This window comes from Oryzias latipes, chromosome 17 (assembly GCF_002234675.1).
Source record: "Oryzias latipes chromosome 17, ASM223467v1".
Taxonomy (NCBI): Eukaryota; Metazoa; Chordata; class Actinopteri; order Beloniformes; family Adrianichthyidae; genus Oryzias; species Oryzias latipes.
In genome coordinates, this window is record NC_019875.2 from 8,513,556 (window position 1) to 8,534,294 (window position 20,739).

General features: G+C 43.8%; 2 protein-coding genes and 1 long non-coding RNA gene across 3 annotated transcripts in view; all 3 read left to right on the top strand.

Moving 5' to 3' along the window:
* The first annotated feature begins 361 nt into the window (after positions 1-361).
* On the top strand, positions 362-820 carry LOC111949077. The gene is made up of 2 exons (XR_002875105.1): positions 362-454; positions 533-820. It is a non-coding gene; the product is annotated as an uncharacterized LOC111949077 (long non-coding RNA).
* Positions 821-11,987: 11,167 nt separating this feature from the next.
* Positions 11,988-13,890, top strand: LOC101157396 (tripartite motif-containing protein 16-like). Its single transcript, XM_023965327.1, has 2 exons — positions 11,988-13,621; positions 13,699-13,890. Exons 1-2 carry the CDS (start codon positions 12,062-12,064, stop codon positions 13,768-13,770), a joined length of 1,632 nt encoding a protein of 543 aa, XP_023821095.1. The 5' UTR covers positions 11,988-12,061; the 3' UTR covers positions 13,771-13,890.
* Positions 13,891-14,859: 969 nt separating this feature from the next.
* Positions 14,860-20,739, top strand: part of LOC101157643 (solute carrier organic anion transporter family member 5A1) — a 36,128-nt gene continuing 30,248 nt past the window's right edge. The window contains exon 1 of the mRNA XM_004078797.4: positions 14,860-16,540. Coding sequence (XP_004078845.2) covers positions 15,580-16,540 — 961 coding nt within the window. The 5' untranslated portion in view covers positions 14,860-15,579. The remainder of the gene's footprint in view (positions 16,541-20,739) is intronic.

Here is a 20,739-nt window from a genome sequence, read left to right on the forward strand (position 1 = left end):
GGCTCTTTCTCATCATTTAGCCTCGCCAGCATCTGATATGTGCTGTAACAACGTGTTGGCATCTCATTGATAAGTTTCATGATTGTCTGTTCCGTCTGTTGCTGCACTTGAGGAAGCTTCTCTTTGGTTGTGGTGGTTGATGTGAAGTATTTTTGTCTGATATAAGTACAGGGATTTGATCACATGATTTCTTGACTATTAGATTTAGTGTGCAATGCAAAGAGAATGCCAAATATGCAGATGTTTTGTAGATGCAATTTTGTTTGGTGCTGTGTTGGTCACAGGACACTTTATTACTTAAGGACCATTCATGTCATGGCCTGTCAGCTACTCCCTCCTCCCCCCTCCTTCCTGTGTTGGACGCGACCAGCTGGATCCACTCACCTCATCTACACCTGCCTTCATAGACTCCTCCAGGATCATCAGCCGGTGCCAGTTCGTTGTTCCTCCTATGGTGCATAGTCTGGTCAGCTCACGTTTTTGTCTCACGCCTCGTTGTCTTAAGCTCATGGTATTTCTCGCTCTGCCTCAGGACGTAAACCTTCTGGATCCTCACCTGGTCGCAGTCCTCCAACGCAGCCGTCACGCCGCATCCAGAAACCTCCAGCCAGCCGCCTCTCCTCGCCTTGGTTCAAGCTTCGCCTACACCGTCTCAAGTAACCTCCAGCCAGCCGCCTCGCCTCGTCTTGGTTCAAGCCTCGCACCTGCCGCTGTTTCCCCTCAAGGAGATTCCAGCTCAAGTTTCCTCCAGTCAGCCCTCGCTCTCTTCCTGGAAGAAAGTCCTGTCAAGATCTGGTTCTGATTAAACCACTGAAACTTACCGTTGTGTCCAAGCCTCTTTCCGGGTTCCAGCATCTGGGTCATTTTTGAACTCACGTCCGAATCATGACAGAACGAACTGGCCAAACCTCTGACCCAGCTGACCCGGAAGGGCTCCGCCATGCAGTTACCCAACAAGGTATTTTTCTGGGACTTCAGTTTAACTTACTCACTCGTATTACGTCTGTACAAGAGGATCTGGTTTCTCACATCAAAGATATCACTCGGACTCTTAATGAATTTTCTGGTCAAACTTCAAGGCCCACAGTCTCTGCTTCGCCTCCTATTTCCGGCAACAATGCTACTTCCGCTTCCACCCTCATCACGGAAAATGTTCGACTACAGCCGGAACCTTTTTTCGGGGATGTTTCTGCCTGCGGAGGGTTCCTTCTGCAATGTGAACTGATTTTTCAACAAGCCCCCAGGTATTATCAAGCCGATCACACTCGTATATCACTAATCGTGAACTCTCTCCGTAGTAAGGCGCTGCAATGGGCTCAAGCTTTCCTGGCCTCCCATCCTATCTCGCATCTCCCTTTCGAGCGTTTCCTGGGAGAGTTCCGCCTCGTCTTCGACCGGCCTCAAAAGCAGGAGGAAGCCACCCGACGGTTGCTTGGTCTCAGGCAGGGTAACCGTCCGGTGAGTGAACATCTCATTGACTTCCGGATTTTTGCTGTCGAGGCTGGATGGCCAGATCCCGCACTCAAGGGGATTTTTTACCAGTCACTGAATGAGCACATTAAGGATCATCTTTGCACCCAGCCCGAAGCAGGCACTTTCGAAGAACTTGTCACGGCCGCCCTGAGGTCGGACATCCGCCTCCGGGAACGCCTCGCTGAGCAGAAATGTAAGCCACCTCCATCCCTTGACTATCCCGTTCGCGACTTACCCCTGGCGGCTCCAGCGAGCCAAGCTTCGCCCCCCGTTAAAACTGATGAACCCATGCAAATAGGCCACTCCAAGCTCTCTCTAGAGGAGAGAAAGAAGCGTCTTGATGGGGGGTTATGTTTTTACTGTGGGCAGGCGGGCCATCAGGTCTCTCAATGCACCGCTCGTTTGGACTCCAGAAGCCCCCCGTTTAGGGACGGGCCACGGGGGGGGTGACCCTGAACCTTCCCACGTTTCCAAGTTTTTACTCGTTCCTGTCAAGATCTGCAATGAGAATCAAGTTTTTGAATTTAAAGCTCTTGTTGACTCTGGGGCCGAACATAGTTTAATGGATCAAAGTCTCGTTCATGAACTCTCTCTTCCTATTGAAGTCCTCGACAACGCTGTTAACGCTGCGGGGTTGGGGGGAAAACAACTTTCTCGCATTACCAAACACACCGGTCCGGTTCTAGTTATTACCTCCGGTAACCACCGTGAGTACCATCATTTCTTTATCACTCAGTGTCCGCAGACACCCTTAATTCTTGGGTTTTCTTGGCTACAAAAACACAATCCCAGTATTGATTGGTGTTCGTCTTGCATTTCCAACTGGAGCACTTTCTGTATGGCTAACTGTCTGCAGTCAGCCGTTCCCCTCACCAAATTACCTGACACAGGACCCGGTAAAGAAATCGATCTGTCTAACATACCCACCTGCTATCATGACCTACGTTCCGTCTTCTGTAAATCTAGGGCTAGTGCATTACCGCCACATCGACCTTATGACTGCGCCATCGAGTTGCTAAACGGAGCTCCTCTCCCGAAAAGTAAATTGTACAATCTCTCCGGTCCTGAAAAGAGCTCCATGGAAGCCTATATCCAGGAGGCTCTTACCCTGGGTCACATACGTCCTTCCTCTTCTCCAGTCGCTGCCGGGTTCTTTTTTGTGGAGAAGAAGGATAAGACGTTGCGACCGTGCATTGATTTTCGAGAGCTGAATCAGATCACAGTCAAGGATAAATACTCCCTACCGTTATTAGAATCTGTTTTCAACTCTGTCCAGCACGCTAAAATATTCTCTAAACTTGATCTCAGGAACGCTTACCACCTTGTACGCATGCGCGAAGGTGACGAGTGGAAGACGGCGTTCAATACCCCGTTGGGCCACTTTGAATACTTAGTGATGCCGTTTGGTCTCACCAACGCCCCCGCAGTGTTCCAGCGTTTGGTGAATGACGTTCTCAGGGACTTTCTGAACCGCTTCGTCTTCGTATATCTTGACGATATTCTGGTTTTTTCCTCCAACGAGACGCAACACGAACATCATGTCCGTCTCGTCCTAGAACGGCTTCTCGCTAATCAGTTATACGTCAAGGCTGAGAAGTGTGCGTTTCACGTCTCCTCCGTCCCCTTCTTGGGTTATATCATCGAGGCTGGCAATATCCGTCCCGACCCCGCCAAGATCGAGGCCGTCGTTCATTGGGAGACACCCCAAACCCGTAAGAAACTCCAACAGTTCCTGGGGTTCTCTAATTTCTACCGTCGATTCATTCGGGATTATAGTACCATAGCTGCTCCCCTCACGCGGCTCACCTCTACCAATCGCCCCTTCATCTGGGACTCCGCTGCTGATGCCGCTTTCAAACGGCTCAAGACCCTTTTTGTGTCCGCACCCATCCTCATACAACCCGATGTGTCCAAACAATTCATAGTGGAAGTCGATGCCTCGGACTCTGGAGTAGGGGCTGTGTTGTCCCAGCGCGAGGACTGTTCAGGAAAACTTAAACCATGTGCCTTCTTTTCGCGCAAATTGAGCCCTACCGAACAGAATTACGATGTTGGCAATCGTGAATTACTGGCAATCAAGCTTGCGTTGGAAGAATGGCGCCACTGGCTGGAGGGGGCGGAACAACTATTCATCATCTGGACCGACCACAAGAACTTGGCTTATCTTCGCAGTGCTAAACGGCTCAACTCACGCCAGGCCAGATGGTGTTTATTTTTTGACCGCTTCAACTTTGTCATCTCATACCGACCGGGCAGTCGTAACGTCAAGCCGGATGCCTTGTCTCGCAAATACTCCATTACTGAAACCCGCTCAGACTCAACCATTCTGCCTACGTCATGTTTTATAGGTAATCTCACGTGGGAGATAGAAGACAAGGTGCAGCAGGCCCAGAGTGAGATCCCCGCAGGTGTCACCAGCCCTTCGGGCACTCTGTACGTTCCAGACTCCCTCAGGTCCGAAGTCCTCACCTGGGGTCATACCTCCCGTATCGCCTGCCACGGAGGGGTTTATTGCACCATCCGTCTCCTTAAACGTCGTTTCTTCTGGCCCACCTTAGAACGCGATGTTAAGGAGTACATTGCAGCCTGCAGCACGTGTGCCCGTTCCAAGACCTCTAACAGGCCTCCCTCTGGTCTTCTGCAACCCCTGCCAGTCCCAAGCCGTCCCTGGTCCCACATAGCTGTGGACTTTGTTACGGGTCTTCCACCTTCTCAAGGCCATTCGGTGATACTCACCGTCATTGATCGCTTCTCCAAGGCCGCCCAGTTCATCCCTCTCCCTGAACTGCCCACAGCTTCCGAAACCGCCGACGCCCTCATCAATCACGTCTTCAGGCATCACTGTATACCTAGTGACATTGTCTCTGATCGTGGTCCCCAGTTCACGTCTCAGGTCTGGAAAGCTTTCTGCTCCGCCTTGGGGGCCACGGTCAGTTTGACTTCCGGTTACCACCCTCAGACTAACGGCCAAGCTGAGCGGGCCAATCAAGAACTGGAGGCCGCTCTCAGGTGCTTGGCGTCCCAAAATCAATCGGACTGGTCAAGGTTTCTGGTTTGGGCGGAATATGCCCACAACAACCACTCCTCCACCGCCACGGGTTTGTCCCCCTTCGAGGCCTCTCTGGGTTACTCACCCCCTCTGTTTCCTTCTCAGGAATTGGATCTGGCGGTGCCCTCGGTCCAGCTCCATCTTCAACGTTGTCGGGACATCTGGCTACAGACCAGGGCCGCTCTCCTCCGTACCGTGGAGAGCAACCGCCAGATAGCCAACCGCCACAGGGGGGTGAGTCCCGAGTATCAACCTGGCCAGAAGGTGTGGTTGTCCTCTCGCAACATTCCCCTCCAGGCTTCGTCCAGTAAACTGTCCCCCAGGTTTATTGGACCCTACACAATTGATCGGGTCATTAACCCATCGTGTGTCAGGCTTCGTCTTCCGGCGGCTCTGCAGATCCATCCCACGTTTCACGTGTCCCAGATCAAACCGGTATCTGAGAGTCCTTTGTGCCCGCCGGCCACTTCCCCACCACCCGCCCGTACCATCGATGGGGCCCCCGCCTTTACAGTCTCTAAGATCTTGGACGTTCGGCGTCGGGGGGTCCAATTCTTGGTGGATTGGGAGGGGTATGGTCCAGAGGAACGCTCGTGGATCTCGCGTTCGCTCATCCTGGACCATGCCCTCATTGACGACTTCTATGCTGCCCCATCCTGATCGTCGCCCTGGACCGCCAGGTTCATGGCCTGTCAGCTACTCCCTCCTCCCCCCTCCTTCCTGTGTTGGACGCGACCAGCTGGATCCACTCACCTCATCTACACCTGCCTTCATAGACTCCTCCAGGATCATCAGCCGGTGCCAGTTCGTTGTTCCTCCTATGGTGCATAGTCTGGTCAGCTCACGTTTTTGTCTCACGCCTCGTTGTCTTAAGCTCATGGTATTTCTCGCTCTGCCTCAGGACGTAAACCTTCTGGATCCTCACCTGGTCGCAGTCCTCCAACGCAGCCGTCACGCCGCATCCAGAAACCTCCAGCCAGCCGCCTCTCCTCGCCTTGGTTCAAGCTTCGCCTACACCGTCTCAAGTAACCTCCAGCCAGCCGCCTCGCCTCGTCTTGGTTCAAGCCTCGCACCTGCCGCTGTTTCCCCTCAAGGAGATTCCAGCTCAAGTTTCCTCCAGTCAGCCCTCGCTCTCTTCCTGGAAGAAAGTCCTGTCAAGATCTGGTTCTGATTAAACCACTGAAACTTACCGTTGTGTCCAAGCCTCTTTCCGGGTTCCAGCATCTGGGTCATTTTTGAACTCACGTCCGAATCATGACAATTCATCCACTTATGCCCTTTTTGACTTGGGCCAAGTTGTCTGCAGTGTGATTTTGTTAAAAGTGTTGCACTCCCAACACAGATGTACACAACTGCTTATTATGATTAATGCTGTGACAGGTAAGAGTCACAGATGTGTTCACAGATGTCAACATGTCAGCTGTTATACTCACTGCCACAGCTTGCTGTACTTCTATTTGCACTTGTTCTTCTTCCTCCTCATATTTCTTACCCACCATTTCTTGGACAGTCTGAAAATTTAACTACATTAAGGCAAAGGCAAATCAATATATCTGAACTAAATATTAAAAAAGTTTTATGTAACAACTTCTGTAAACAATTTCTAAACAAATCTTTCTGGTTAAAAAATACTTATGAGGGCTTCAAGGACAGGAAGCAGTACCCTGAAGCCCTCACTCTTAACAATGTTGAAGGGTTGGCAGTCCTTGATGATAAAATCTACCACTGCCAAATATTTCCACATGATGGACACCTTTCTCTTATTTCTGTGCTCCATCTGTCGCTTGAAAACATGTTGAAAGTTTTCAAGCGACAGATGCATCCTGCTGGTAGATGCGCTTCCTTAGAAAACACAGTTTGGCGCCTCTGTTACACACAGACACAGCGGCTGTATCAGTCACAGGACTTTTATTGAAGCGATACGCGAACTGACATGGGGTTTCCCTCTTTGAGCTTGATAAGGGACCCAGCGCGTCTGTATTGCCGGACCTCAGTTTGTGTAATTCTTCGCTTCCTGAACTGACTACCGTGCTGAGGCCCCAGTGTGTACAGAGTGCCCCCCACCCCCAAAGTCTACCGGGGGACACTTACACAGTAACATTTTTTAAAACTTCATCTTTTCTGCCTCACTGCTTCATACTTTTGTAGTTTTCATGTTTGAAACTAACTTTGAAAAGGTTCTGGTTGTTAACACCATGAAGGATTTTGAGAAGTGTTTGATCACGGACGTCTGAACCAACATGCAGTAATAAATCAAAGAATCAATTATAATTTCAAGAAATATGACGCCTGGATGCAGCGCTTTCTCCAACAGTCTGAAGTGACCCTGAATTTCAGTAGAGTTCTGACCTGCAGGAAGCTTGACCTAAACTTTCCCTAAACTTTCAGCGACGCTGATTACAGCCACAGAAGGATACGGACCATAATCTAATGTCTGCTGACATAACAGAGAAGAGAACTATAAACTATTTAAACCAGAAGAATGGCTGTCAATCAGCAGAAGAAGGAATACCAACCTTGGTCTTTCAACAGATTGTGGACTCTTTTTTATTTTCTTTCACAGCATTACCTTATTATAAAAAAAAGCGTAATCAATTATTGAAGATGGTTAAATTGATTGATTTCTAATGATATTTATTCAACTTGCTCCAAAAATTGATTCATGATTTTTACTAATGAAACATAATTTCCACATATTTTTAACTTTTGATCCTTGATCAGTTTTTGCTAAGAAGATTTTTGAAACAGTGTTATGTCTATTTTACTTATATAGTATTATTTTTTAATCATATACATGTTTTTTATAATTAACATAATCTGAATATATTTTATATGACTGATCTGCATTTGCCATGTTGATTTCTAAAAGTTATTTTTACATAATAATTTAAGTAATTCATCTTTGTTATGTGCTTTATTGATACCTAAGGATTGTTAATTCTGTCTGATAAAAGTTATTAACCACATAATGATAAATCATGTAATAAAATGGTTACGGTAGAACAGGGGTGAGATTGTATAAATTTGCTTCCTTTCACTCCCTTTCAAGCAATATTCAATCTTATTCTAAGTTTGATACGTCATTGTAAGAATTTATAACTGATGATTGTAATGTTTTGTGTATTATTCGTATTTGATTGCTTGAAATAAACCGTTTCAAAATCCCCCCCAAAAAAGCAACTTGCTTTAAAAAAGTTGGACACATTCACATAATCGTTTGCATATAAATGCCCAGTCTGCATAATCTTCAACACTTGTTTCTGTTTATCTTCATTTAAGGAAAAAAGTTTTTTTTAATCCCTGCCAATTAATCCTCAAATTTATAATCAGATTTGAACAGAACCTAACATCACCCTCCTGCTTTGTTCCCAGCTATCATCACCTACTTATATCTGCACAGTTCCCTTTAAGAGTCAGAGCTTCCATCTCTTTGTTTATCTTGAGCTTAAAGTACTAACTACTGTGTCCAAAGGCCCAGTCCATAGAAAATTGTGTTTTTAGCATGTTATTGTGGCATTTGTCTGATGATGGAGGACATATAAAATGACAATTTTGCTAAAAACTGCATTTCTAAGTGTTTCTTTATTCAAATTGTGACTTATGAGCAGACGAAAAAAAGCTGTTTTGAAAAAAAATTGTAATGGAGAAAATACCCTGGGCAGGCTGCACACTCCCTGCTCTGCACCATTCTGATGGAGCAGATGACGATCAAATCCATGTGCGTCTTTGTTTACCTCGTCTTAGCTGGTATCTGACTCAAGGCTGTATGGCTGGATAGCTCCAAAATTGCTCACTATTTTGTTGCACTGGTAATGTTAGGTTGGGGTTATGAGGGGCTGTAAGCTAGCGGGAGAGAATGTAAACAGAGAGCTCTCAGTAATGGGTTAGGACAAGGACTACTGGGGATGTGAGGGGCTGTAAGCCAGGGAGAGAGCATGTAAACAGATCATTTATTGGTGATGGGAAGGGGGAGCAGAGTTGCTCCGTACCATCATTCCCAGCCACAATTCAGAGGCAAATTTCTGATGGACTACCTCCACTCTGCAGAAACTACTATATGTCCTAGTCCTATATATTTTTTAAAATTTTGGCTAAAACAGAATAATCACTGGAAACGCTTTTAAAAGAGAAAGAAACATCATGTATTTGAGAGGGACATTGTAAATTAAAAAGAATTACTACCAATGCAACAGAGTTAGCTGCAAAGTTCTTTTTCATCTGCTGTCCCTGGACAGAAGGTAAAATTGTATTCTTAAAAAATATCAAATTAGAAACAAGATGGAATGCAAGCATAAAAATGATTGGAATGGTACTTAATAAATACAGTGTATGCTGTCAACCTTACCTAAAAAGAGTAATCATGCATAAATATATTCATGATGTTAAAGATAGTCATTCTTATTTCATTTAACAAAATAGACATAAATAAGTTTTTAAAAAATCTCAAAGAAAATGTAAACTGCATACGTGAGTTTCTGTGTGTGTTTTAATGTTAAATGACCAAAATTATGTATCAGAATGATTAGGTGGAAAAAATGTTTTACAGCCTTTTGAGCAAGGAGAGGCCAGGGATCCCAGGAACTGGTTTATCCCACAGAAATACTTAAAAAACAAAAACAAATAAAAGTCCAAACTAGATTAGAAAAATGTGGGATTGGTTTGAAAAAAAAAATCAAATTAAAATCTGTTATATTAAGCTGGTTTCTTGGTGAAAATTTCAACAAACATAACCAATAAAATGAATTTCCTGCATTTCAACCCTTTGTTGGCCATTTTTCACACATGTAAATGTGGAGTTTGTACATTTTCTGAGAATATATTAGCATGAAATTATCAACATTTACAACTTAATGTGATGCCAAAAGCAATTGGGAGAACTGTTGACAGCATTATTGTTGTCCACACCCTTTGGCTGCCTCCTTGTTGTGCAATGGCACAACCACTGGTATAATGTTGTGAAAATAATAACATGTATTGGATCTCACCCCGCTTCCAGAAATTTGACAATAAGATGAGATAAAGTAGAAGTTAGAGTCATGCAAACACAACACAGAAGCTATTCCTGTGTCTGTTGAAAAACAGATTGTGCTGTATTTCAGCCTTTGGCTGATATCCCATGGGGCAGGGAAAGTTGAAGTGTTCTCCTGATGATTTTGTCACTATGCTGCCGCAGGAACATAGACAAGGCATTACGCTGCTCATTGGACCCATCCATAAGGATGAGCTGCAGCCCTTGGCCTTTATGATAACCTTTTAAATAGGTCTGTCTTCAAGGGTAATGTGTCTGCATGCAATGTAATAAATGAAGACGCACTGTTACTATCAGAATTGTATGTGTAACACACACGCGCTAACACACATACAAGGAAGCTGCGGCCTCTGTCCTCGGCAACGGCTGTCATGTCCCTTAGGTGCTGGTTTCCTGGACCTGGCGACCCTCTCTCCACACAGGGAGAGGGATCCCTGAGTTCTCTGGCAAGACCAAGAGCCGGGGATCACATCACATCTGAGCCTGGGGGGTCCGTGTCCCTTTGGTTTTGGTCCTTGCCCTTAAGCACTAGGACTCTCCAAAATTTCAACAGTGGGTGAGCCCGGTCGGGCCATGTTTAAAAAAGTCTTTAGGGACCCCCACTTCTCATGGGCATCCTCCTTCTGGGTGAAAGTGGGCGGCCCCTGCCTTGCTGTCTCCTGGGCCTCCCATGGGTTGTGTGGGTGGCTGCCTGGAGCGTGGGGCGGGACCTGGCTTGTGCCTGGGATTGGGGTGGAGGTGGTGCTCAGAACACCTGGGTGGTGGTGGTGGGGTGCTTGTCAGGGGCCAACCACCGGTGGTGGGGGGCTGGAGATGGCACTCTCTGTTCCCCTGTACCTCCCTACTCTCTGGCACTGGAAGCACCTATGTCGGTCTTGCTGGCCCTGGCCTGGGGTGGAAGACGTGATTGCCCCCCCCCCCTTCTATAATTATCCTTCTTTTCCCGCCCCTCTCTGACATCCCTCTCTTCATCTCCCTCCTTTTCTTTTTTTGCCCGGTCAAACAAAAAACAGTTACAAATATAAACAATATAAATAATATTTAGCCTAAATTACACAAGGGGTCATTCAAATATAAACCTTGTGTGTAGTGATGGATCTGGCAACACCGACGCGTCGACTCACTTGCAGAAAAATGACGACTGAATTGACTTCTTTGGTTGGAACTGGAAGTAAGTCATCTTCTATGGGCAATGTCTGACTCGCTCCGTCCATAAATGGTTTCTGCTCTATTTTTTTTCTTCTGTAACCCTTGTGCTATCCTAGGCACTTTACCATTGGGAGTTGGGTCATCTAGACACACTAGACAGTGCTCTGAACCTTTTTTCTTCAATGATTTGTGATCTTCACTGGTGTCCATGGATTACATGAAATCTTTCCACCTTTATCCACCTTTGTCATGGTAGGAGAACACGTCAATGGAAGGGTGGGGTCATCTAAGATAGCACAAGGGTTAACATATACTGTAATTGTGTAGAAACAACGCACATTCACTCTCCTAAAAATTGGGTGGTTTCTGGCAGTTCGGATGAGCAAATATTAAAATATCAAAATATTAAATATTACAAACATTACATAATGTTGGGAAAACAATACAAATTCAGTAAATATGATAAACAATGTAAAAGTAGTTTGGCTCTTAAGTCCTGGTGAATTTTTTTTAGCTTACTTGCTTTTTGTAGGTTTATGCTTTGTTTCTGACATAAGAGCTTATGCGTGTCATTTTTAGAATTTTACTGTGTCCAAAGTGAAGCATCAGCAAACTGAGATCATCTAGAAAAACCCAGCAGTTTCTTAATGTTCTCCTCTAGAAAAAATGGATGTTCTTTTTCATAGTTGTGTCATAAACAGCTGAAGAAACATTGACTAATTTTTTTCTTCGTTCTGTTTATGTTCACGAAAACTCCTAAGTTAGTGTTGCGGAAAGATATTAAACCATATCAACTATAGTTTGCACATTTTTTGTAATAAATGACGTGTTTGACATGAAAACTCTCATTGACGTCATTCTGAGCTTTATCAGCTTCTTGCACGTGTTTGGTGAAGAGCTGCAACCTAGAAGATGTATGATAGACATTACTTTAACTAAAGAAAAAAGTTGGATGATTTTCTAGTTTTAATCATGACGTTTTCTTATTTTGTGAAAATGGAAAAATATTCACAATATATCCAACATCGAAACTTTAATAATTTGCTAAAATGTAAAATTTCAAAATGCTCCAAACAGAACAATCTTTAGTTGTTTCTTTTTTCTCTAAAGAAAGACAAAAATGATATATTTTTTTAACGAAATATATTTTTTAACTAGCATTTTGGGGTTTGAAACTGGTTTCTCCAGATATGTTTTTCTAGAAATTCTGTTGTACAAAATATAAAAAAAATAAAAATAAGTGAAGCCCCACCCATTCACAAGAGCTATAAAATGAGCAGTGTGCATGAGCAAATGAGCAAATGTAGCAGACGTCTGATGTGATAAGATTAATTTCTCATTGACTTCTAGGAATAACAAGTATGGAAGGCGTTTGGGTGAAAGAAATCCTGCAAAGAATGCTGGACCAAATGTTGACTTTTCTGAGAATGAGAGGAGAAAAGGCAGAGAAAGGAGTTGATCTGGATCAAGAAACCTTCTGCTGTTCCATCTGTCTGGATCTGCTGAAGGATCCGGTTACTATTCCCTGTGGACACAGCTACTGCATGAAGTGTATTCAAGGATTCTGGGATGAAGAGGAGAAAATCCCCAGCTGTCCTCAGTGCAGGAAGACCTTCATACCGAGGCCTGTTCTGGTAAAAAGCACCATGTTAGCAGCTTTAGTGGATCAGCTGAAGAAGACTGGACTCCAAGCTGCTCCTGCTGATCTCTGCTATGCTGGACCTGAAGATGTGGTCTGTGATGTCTGCACTGGAAGAAAACTGAAAGCCATCAAGTCCTGTCTGATCTGTCTGGCCTCTTACTGTGAGAAACACCTTCAGCCTCATTTGGATGCAGCTGCATTCAAGAAACACAAGCTGGTGGAACCCTCCAAGAACCTGCAGGAGAACATCTGCTCCCGTCATGATGAGGTGATGAAGATGTTCTGTCGCACTGATCAGAAGTGTATCTGTTATCTCTGCTCTGTGGATGAACATAGAGGCCACGACACAGTCTCAGCTGCAGCAGAAAGGACTGAGAGGCAGAGAGAGCTGGAGGAGAGTCAACAACAAATCCAGCAGAGAATCCAGGACAGAGAGAAGGAGGTGAAGCTGCTTCAACAGGAGGTGGAGGCCATCAATCACTCTGCTGATCAAACAGTGAAGGACAGTGAGAAGATCTTCACTGAGATGATCCGTCTCATCCAGAAAAGAAGCTGTGATGTGAAGCAGCAGATCAGATCCCAGCAGCAAACTGAAGTGAGTCGAGTCAAAGATCTTCAAAAGGAGCTGAAGAAGGAGATCACTGAGCTGAAGAGGAGAGACGCTGAGCTGAAGCAGCTCTCACTCACAGAGGATCACAACTATTTTGTAAGAAAATGGTATGGATGTCTCAAGAAATCTGACAGCTTTCTTCCAGTACATTCTATTCAACTTCAGCATTTTAATAAAGGACAAAGTGCCGTCCCTCAGTGCAGAAATAAATTCCAGGAACTTCTAGATGAAGAATTTAAGGAGATCTGCCAGACAGTCACTCATGTGGATGTTTTCCTGTTTCAAGAGCCAAAGGCCAGAGCTGACTTCCTACAATATTCACAACAAATCACTCTGGATCCAAACACAGCTAACAGCTACCTCTTTCTGTCAGAGGAGAACAGAAAAGCAACTTGCATGGCAGTGGGGCAGTCTTATTCCAGCCACCCAGAGAGATTTTCCATCAAGTTTCAGGTTCTGAGCAGAGAGAGTCTGTCTGGACGTTGTTATTGGGAGGTGAAGAAAGGATTTGGAGGGATTTCAGTGGTGCTTTTGTATAAGAACAAGAGCACAGTCAAAAAAAGTTTCGGAGAAAATGAAAATTCTTGGGTTTTAAGTGTTTTTAAGCGCGGCTTTATATTCAAGCACAATAACATCACCTATCCCATCAGAGCTCCTGCTTCCACTAAGGTAGGAGTGTACCTGGATCACAGAGCAGGTGTTCTGTCCTTCTACAGCGTCTCTGAAAGCATGACTCTCCTCCACAGAGTCCAGACCACATTCACTCAGCCGCTTCATGTTGGACTGTGGTTGTTTGGTCCACAACACAGCACAGCTGAGTTTGTCAAGCTCGACTAGCAAAACATCTTGTTCCACTTTCGGCTTCTCCCATCAAGGGTCGCCACAGCGAACGAGTCGCATGGTAAATTTGGCAATGTTTTACGCCGGATGCCCTTCCTGACACAACCTTCTCAAACCGGGCTTGGAACCGGCAGAGGTAGAGAAGGGAACAGGGAGCAGCCCGGAGTCGAACCCGGGTTTCACGGACGGAAGGCGCCGCAAACCAGCACGAGCTAAACTGGCTCCCCTCGACTAGCAAAACATATTGTTAATAAACAAAGAGGGAATAGAGGTAATTTCTAACCCAGTTTATGACATGGGGCTGTATTACAAATTCGACCGATTTGCCTTAATAATCACTTCTACTTGTTTGCAAGAATCCATTTTTCCTCTAGAGGTCACTGCCTGACAATAAATTAGTTTTAGACATGCTTACCTTTTCCTGATTTAACTTGGTCTTTTTTTATTTTTAAGCACATTACATTATTTAACAAAGACAAAATAAGTATGAAGTTTGGTTTGCATGTGTGTTTATGTGTAAAAAAAAACCCTGTAGTTTTAATTAATAAAACTTATTGAAAACTCATTGTCCGTTTTTTAATAGAATTTCTGGTTGTTTTTTTATTTGTTTCTATTGTCTGTTATATTTTACGCCTAAATCTTTTTTCCATATTAATACTACTACTACCACTACTACTACCACCACTAATAATAATAATAATAATAATAATAATAATAATAATAATAATAATAATAATAATAATAATAATAATAATAATAATATAATAGATATTGTTGTCATTATTTTGTTTCGATAAACATCGGCTTAATTCTTTATTTTATCGTTTGCAACAATTAAAGTGTGTAATCAAAATATCAAAACTCAAAAACAGTTTGTTTTCCAGAAATTAATCTAATTATCCTTTTTTACTACTGTGATGTTCTTTTTTATGTAGGTCAAGCTATTTTAAAAATACTTTTCCTTCTTATGCACTATAGTTTAGTAATTTATGCATAAAATAGTTTAAAATCCAGCGAAAAACTACAGGTTCTTCAGACGTTAGACGCGGTGTTTTATTTTGAAGTGACTGCTTCCGGTGTGGGTGGAGCTTGACAGTGTTGTTTTCAAGCAGCTGATCAGCACTGCGGACAGCTGCAGCTCCGTCCTCTCCCTCAAGTCACTCGCTGTTCCCGGGACGTTGTCCTCGTCCCGCCGCCTCGTCCTCCGGTCGCTCGTGTCGGAATGGACCCGCAGCGATAATCTCTCCATGACATCATCTCTGCCGCGCTTGGAGCTCAGCTGCCGCGGCGAGGAGAACGGCGCAGTCGGGGTTGCCCTTGACTGGGGAGGAGTTTGGGAAAGGGGTGCACGGACACGCTAAGCTCCGACCGGAGCGACATTGTAACTGGGGGATTTTCATCGGCGAGGACAGACGGGGATGCGGAGTAGAGCCTGCGGACTCACTCAGTTGTTGGCCCGCCGGCGGATGCTGGAGGACGCATCAGGACCCCAGGAGCTCCTCTGGACTAGCTGAGCAGGCCTGAACGGTCTACATCACCGGATTAAATGGTGACAGAAAGCAAGTGTGCATGACAAGATAAAACAAAAGCAGAGGCTGCCCTGCCTGTGCTACAGATAAGCAGGAGCTCGTGGTTTTTGCCGGCCTCCTTAGGTTTTACCAATTGTGGTAGTAGATGTGTCAGTCAAAAATTATTGTCACAGCCTCTAAACTCTTTATGTGTCCCAGGAATTGGCAGGCGTGTTTTTGTTCCGATTTATAAAAAAAAAAAGAACATTACAGAAAACCATGGGAGACCAAGAGGAAGCTGAGCTGTCAGAGTCTCTTCAGAAGGAGGACGGGTTTTCCAGTGAGCCTGAGCAGCCGGAGACAAACTTTAAATCTAAAAGTTTGCCTGTTTTAAATGAAGCAGAGCCTCAAGAGAAAACCCTGTTGGCTAGTTCTACACGCATGTCCATAACAGCAGAGGAGAGTGCAGAGTTCATCCAGTTCCCAGCCAAGACTGAAGCCTTCCAGGCCGAGTCCCCAACCAGAACCAACTACCTGTCAAAGCCGGGGAAGTCGGAGCTTAATAGGCCCAGCTCCTATGTGGAGAACACTGACGTCCGTAGGAGTAAAAGTATGGCCAGAAGGAAGCCCCCTGGCTTCTTTGCATCGAGGCTAGCTCAGATTCGACTTCCTTGTAAGAAGTATGTGAGCATTGTTCTTCAGGACTCTCGCTGCTTTCTGTTCTGCATGTGCTACCTGACCTTTATCCAGTCGCTCATGGTGTCAGGCTACCTCAGCAGCGTCATCACCACCATTGAGAAAAGGTACAGCCTGAGGAGCTCAGAGTCAGGCCTTCTCGTCAGCTGTTTTGACATTGGGAGCCTCCTAGTGGTCGTCTTCATTAGCTACTTTGGTGGGCGGGGCCAGAGACCCAGATGGCTGGCGGTGGGAGGGATATTCATTGCTGTGGGTGCCGCCCTCTTCTCCTTGCCTCACTTCATCTCCCCGGCTTATCAGATCCAGGAAGTTAACGCATCATCCGCCAATGAGGGCCTGTGCTCTAACAGCAATGCTAGCAGCAGGGATCACGTTGACATCACTTCCTGTCCTAGAGACCAGGAAGGTAATGAACACAACTTGTACGTGGCGCTCTTCATCATTGCGCAAATTTTGGTGGGCATGGGTTCCACACCCATCTACACCTTAGGACCCACCTACCTGGACGACAATGTCAAGAAGGAGAATGCCTCGCTATATTTGGGTAAGTCTTCAGGAGAAAGTGGGCGGAGCAAAGCAGATACGTCATCATATAGTTAGCAGCGATATTAAAAACCAGTGCAGCACAACACCACCCCTTCACAGCACAAAGGTTTTTGGTTTGGATCTTCGCTGGGCCCTTTCTTTGTAGTTTGCTTGTTCTCTAAAAACATGTTTCATTGTTTAATTACACTGACTATATGAGAATTGGACTGAACCCCCTGGCATTCTAAACAGGAAGTACCCGCTGGCTCCAAGAAGCCAAAATCCTATTAATATAAACTGAAATTTAAACAGCCATTACTCATTCTATTTGTCAGAATGACCATTCTAGCATTCTTGCTCTACCACACTTTTTTAGCACATTCTTGCTAATCTTAATTTTTTAAATAATCTTTCTGTAGTGCAACATATTCAAGTTATAAACTGACCAATCGTATGCCCTTCATAAAAGCATGCCAGCAAGCGCTGGCCTCCAAGTTGAACGTTCTAAACATTTGATGGACAGGTTCTCCCGTGTCAGCTTTCAAGTAGTAGGGGTGTAGACTTCCAAAAAACTCACCCCTGATTGGTGAGAGTGGTTGCCATAGAAAAAACTTATTGTCTGGGTCCAACACTCCAACATCCATATCACAAGGCGATGACCACTGAATTGACTTCTAATTGACCCCCTGAATTGACCCAAACCATAAAGTGTTCTCTGATCTGGCTTCTAACTTTATCACTGAAAAACTACCAATTAAAAAGTAAAACCTTTGAACTTAAAGGGATTTGTGTTGGCAAATAAAAAAAATCATTATTTGTTCACTTTTTAAAAATCCATTCTTCAAGAAATCAAGGACTAATATATATTCAGCTTACACTGTTTGAGGCACAAACACCTTGGTCAAATAGGGACTTCTCAGGTTATGTGAAATACTGACATAGATTTAGGGATTTTGGATTTAAGACATACGTTTTTTCATCTATAACTTAGTAAAAAAGTTTCTCAGAAAATCAGAATTACACTATACACTCAAAAAAATGATTCAAGCCCCTCTTTCATGTAACACAATTAAATTCTGTTTGTTTTTATTTAAATATATTTATTTTAAAATTATGTATCTACATTTAATTGACCTAACACAAAATGTTTTAATAATTACACCTATAAACTCCAGTAATACAAAATAAATGAGTTCAAGTAAGGGGCATGCTGTGTGCATGTTGAATGCTGTTTTCCTATTTCTCTTGATTTATTCTTTTTATAGTATCTTCTGCCGTTTTTCGGCTAAAACTTTTCACCTATTTTACCCATTCAACTATTAAAATGTTCAGCTCTTTCGTCTTATGCCTGCTATGACTTTTGGTCCTTCAAATCCTTCGACTTTTCGAAGTGAGAAAACTTTCGATCGTGTTTTTCCATGTAAAAAACGTACTGTGGCTTGGAATCGTTTCAACTCGGTTTCTCCCAATAAGATAATACACGACGAACCTCATTTATAGAGGAAATTATTCTATGTGTTTATACTGGCGAGTACAGGTTGACATAAAGGATTTAGCTCAGTAGAGTAGTCATTGGGATTTGCATGCAGAGTTTCCAGGTTCTAGACTGGCATCAGATGAAATTTTGTGTCTTGCCTTTCTTGATAAAATTGAGTTCGACTAACTCAATCATATTTCATTACATGTAAGAGTTTTCTTTGAGGTGGGGCTACTCATATTTATTGGATGGAAATCCTGCCCACAATTAAATTGAGTTCATCCAATGAGTTATTTTTTGGAGTGTGTCCGAATTTCCACCCAAACCCCTGACAGTGCACTATATAGTGCGTTCGCCATTTTGTAGCGCCATTTGAATCTACAATTCAAAAATCGAGTGCCCTAGAAATTTCCCAAAAGTCTCTGCGAAAAACCAGTGTGCATCGATGTCCATTAGATTGGCGAATATTTAAATGAATTTTTTAATAAATAATCAATGCTTTTATCTTTAGAAGACAGCGGACTGATAAATAATTGTCACAAAACGCTCATATTCATTGGATTTTAACTTTGTGAAATCGATGACGTTATATCTGATGTTTAGAAAAATAAATAAAAAGTAGTGAGCATGATGTCCGAATTGCCTTTAAAATTGATGGCACTATAGAGTGCCGCACTATATCTTTTTTGTAGTATTTAGGGGTTAGGGCGGGAATTCAGACACAATTTTGCTGTGTAATGTTAGCCAAAAAACTGTCTTGATTTGCCTTTTTTTTCACATTTCTGGAAGAATCTGAAAAATTTCTTAAAAGTTTTTTGTTTAATTTAATGGATTTCAACACCAAGAACTTCAGCTGCACAGTTTTCAGAAGACATTTTCTGTTTATCAAAGTTTTGTTTTTGTTTTGTCTTACCGGTGTGCAGTTGCTGCTAACATAATAAGGTGTTCCACAGAGTAAAAACAAAGAAACGGCATTCAAAGATAAGTTAATTCTGTTAACTGGTATTTTTGCTGCAGCCTTGAAAGCCGAAATAAAAGCTTTCAAGATATTAACAACTACTCTAAAATATAATTATTTGCTGTGTCAAACGTAGTTGTTTATATTAACGGTTATTTGCATCTAAATATGTCAACATCAAAGTATAACAATTTACCAACCTATAATTCCATGGTGCTCATATATATTATATTTTAATTGTATTTAAATTATGTGTAATCTTACTTAAAGCCTAGAATGTGTGTGAGGTTTTTGTGTACTATGTAGCCATCCTGACTGGATGATGGACCATCTGCTCAAAGAACACCAACTGTGCATGAACCCAACTAGCTGATGCTACCTTTTTTGATTTTTCCCTTTTTTTTCCAAAAAACAAAGCAGCTTTTTGATGTTAAAAAGGTTTGACGTGTTGTTTTGAAGTCTGCATTTGCATTTTTATGACTAGGATTTTTTTAGTTCACCAGGTCATTGATATATTCCACATATCGTCAAAGATTATTGGATAACCCCTATATTAAATCTCCTGTTTATTGTTCATCCTCCTCCGGGGTTCACTTCCTCTTTCGGACCCTCAGATTCTCCAGAGCGAGTTAATAAAGAGTCAACAGCAGTTATTCTGGGGGAAACCTTCTTTTATTACCGTTCTTTTTCCTCCATAACACACAACATGAATGCGCGCCCCCACTGCCCCCCTAATTCCCTACCTCGCTGCACGCGCTCTCTCTTACACACACGCGTGCGGCTCCAGCACATACACATCCCCATTCAGCAACAGTGGGTACAGACGATCCTGGCTCCAATGCCTTCTTAAAATGAGAAGATTGTTATTGTGCTGGCTCCTTTGTGAAAATAAATGTAATAATGCAAAAAGAGCTCCGCTGTTGACAACACTGTTGGTGACATCCATTGTTAACGTTAGCTACTTCCGCAAACAACAGTGACGTCGTTTACCGTTGAGTACTATTCTGTGCAAGCCGGTCACTTCTGGGTCATTTCACGGTCACACAGGAGATTACAAAAGTTTGCATTTAATTGGAAATGTGAACGGCCTTGCAAAAAAATCAGATTTTTTCAAAAAATCGGAATTGAGCATTAAGCCCCGCAGTGTGAACGTAGTCGAATATCGCATTTGGTCTGAAACAGTCTGATACAGTGGGTGAGAGGGGTTGTCCATGATTGATGTCAGCTTGGCTAACATCCTCTTCTCACCCACCTCCTCGATGGAGTCCAGGGAGCAGTCCAGGACAGAGCCGGCCCGTCTGACTAGCTTGTTCAGTCTCTTCCTTTCTCTCCCTGAGCTTCCACTGCTCCAGCAGACTACTGCATAAAGGATGGCCGAAGCCACCACAGAGTCATAAAAAGTTCTTAGCAGTGTCCTGCACACTCCAAAGGACCTCAGTCGTCTGAGCAGGTGGGGACGACTTTGGCCCTTCTTGTACAGGGCGTTCGTGTTGTGTGTCCAGTCCAGTTTATTGTTTAGGTGAACATCCAGGTACTTGTAGCCCTCCACGACCTCGATGTCCAAGCCCTGGATGTTCACCGTTGCAGTTCGATGTGGTTTCCTGCTGAAGTCGATCACCACCTCCTTCGTCTTGCTGGCGTTGATGTGGAGGTGGTTCAAAGCACACCAGTCCACAAAGTTGGTGATGACCTCCAGGTACTCCAGATCGTTTCCCTGAGATACCCGGGTTTGGTTTTTTTTGTTGTTGTTGGAATTTAAGTAATTGGTCAGAGAATCAAAAAG

Bases quoted from the DNA above. Each gene is read 5' to 3' on its own strand.
- LOC101157396 (XM_023965327.1), top strand. From the start codon at position 12,062: ATGGAAGGCGTTTGGGTGAAAGAAATCCTGCAAAGAATGCTGGACCAA. The intron at 13,622-13,698 runs GTAGGAGTGTAC...TCTCCTCCACAG, and splicing joins GAGCTCCTGCTTCCACTAAG to AGTCCAGACCACATTCACTC.